This window comes from Phaethon lepturus, unplaced genomic scaffold (assembly GCF_000687285.1).
Source record: "Phaethon lepturus isolate BGI_N335 unplaced genomic scaffold, ASM68728v1 scaffold37555, whole genome shotgun sequence".
Lineage (NCBI taxonomy): Eukaryota > Metazoa > Chordata > Aves > Phaethontiformes > Phaethontidae > Phaethon > Phaethon lepturus.
The window spans coordinates 15,635-17,240 of NW_010543606.1; the positions used below are offsets into that span (position 1 = coordinate 15,635).

The following is a 1,606-nucleotide window of genomic DNA, read 5'->3' on the forward strand; positions in this document are numbered from 1 at the left end:
GAGTAAGAGACTGGGATTGTGCCTCCTGTTAAATAAAACAGGTCCAGGCAGTGAGCTCAAGCACTGGCCTGCTGTTCATCCACACTTGCCAGCTGCTAGACAGTACCCTTGCGTAGCATGGTCCTGCTAACCAGACTCACCTCAAGGCATGGGCATGGCTCTGGGAATTGCATGTACCAGTTCCCATGGGCTGTATGGGCAAAAATACACTGGTCTTGGTTTCTCCACCATTCTCCTACACTAAAAACTTCAGCACCCCTATGCACTCTCTGATCACACCCTGGTCCATGAAACATGAATTCTCAGTTTCAAGCTATGAAAATAGCAAATCATGGTCTGCAGCATAGCACTTGAACACTACTTCAGCTGCTTAGAATTTGAAAACTAAACAAAACCCAGAACTAAAAAAAAATTGTGCTTTAGGGCAAAGAGGCAACACAGAGGTCCAAGTGACTGGTAGTACAGGTACAACGTCTATCTCCTCTTTAGTTTTCTAATTTCAGAATAACCTAACATGAGCCAAGCATCACACTGCAGATGGTTACAGGGAGGTAGACACTTAGTCCATGCCAGTAAACCAGAGAACAACCCATGATCCTGTGATATTTAGCAATATGGGTGTAGCCTGAGAAGCCACAGCGATCTCTGCTTCTCTACCCACTCCCCAGCATGCCAAGGAATGGGATTTCATGACTAGAAGCTCCTTCAAAGGCAACCTCAGAAAAGTGGGACCAACACAATTGTCTCATAGGTATTTTCCCCTCTCTGACCAGTGGTAGCTGCAAAACGCTCAACTAGCAGCCTCTGCAGCCTAAATGTGACACAGAAAAAGCAGGGGAAAACTTTTTAAGAACTTTAGGAAACCAACCTGGCCTGCTATAAGTAGACTAAATATATGGGAAATCTGTAACTTGAAAGGTACATTGTGAATACGCCTGCTCCCCAGTTATGCCTGCCTGTATCTCTCGTGAGTAACACATTATAACTGGTGAACGTGGTTGTCTCTTGGAAAAGGAGCAAAGTAGACATCAATAAAACCTATTGACTTCAGAGCCATCCCCCAGTTTCAATGCTAGTGATCTCCAGCCCAAATTGGCCTGACACTTGGATTGCTATGCTAGACAGCAAGAGAAGGGGAGTGAGCCTCCCTCTGTCTCACTAGCTAGCATCTTCCAAGTGTGTGCTCCAAGTAGCAGCGTGTGATACGAACAGGACAGTTTTCCTTATGCTGCAGGAGAAAATGAAAGGTTCTGTCTCTTTGTTAGGAATCACTTGAGGTCAGTTTAAAGAAGACTAAGGTAACAGTTCAATTTACTTAGGATTAACATATATCTGAGAACAGACCTTTACAGACTTGACCATGCTAGGACCATATCCTGAAGCTGTCTCAAACACAGGCCCCAGAGCAGGAATTGGTTATTCCAAACCGCTCCCTGGAAACATTAAAACTTTCTCCCCTTGTTTGTCTTCCCCAGGAATGGTGAGCCGCTGGGGATCATCTGTGAGGACAATAAGTATGACTTCAGACTGCAGGAGATTCGGGACATGAAGGAAATCCTCATAATCAAACCAGTACGTTCCTCCCTGGGATGTAGCTGGGGCGGGG

At 45.5% G+C, this 1,606-nt stretch overlaps 1 protein-coding gene across 1 annotated transcript in view; it reads left to right on the top strand.

The window, feature by feature from the left end:
* The window catches only part of LOC104621801 (DBH-like monooxygenase protein 2), a gene marked incomplete at both ends in the record, with an annotated part of 16,063 nt that overhangs the window by 12,641 nt on the left and 1,816 nt on the right, over positions 1–1,606 (top strand). The window contains one exon of the mRNA XM_010288383.1: positions 1,476–1,572. Coding sequence (XP_010286685.1) covers positions 1,476–1,572 — 97 coding nt within the window. The remainder of the gene's footprint in view (positions 1–1,475; positions 1,573–1,606) is intronic.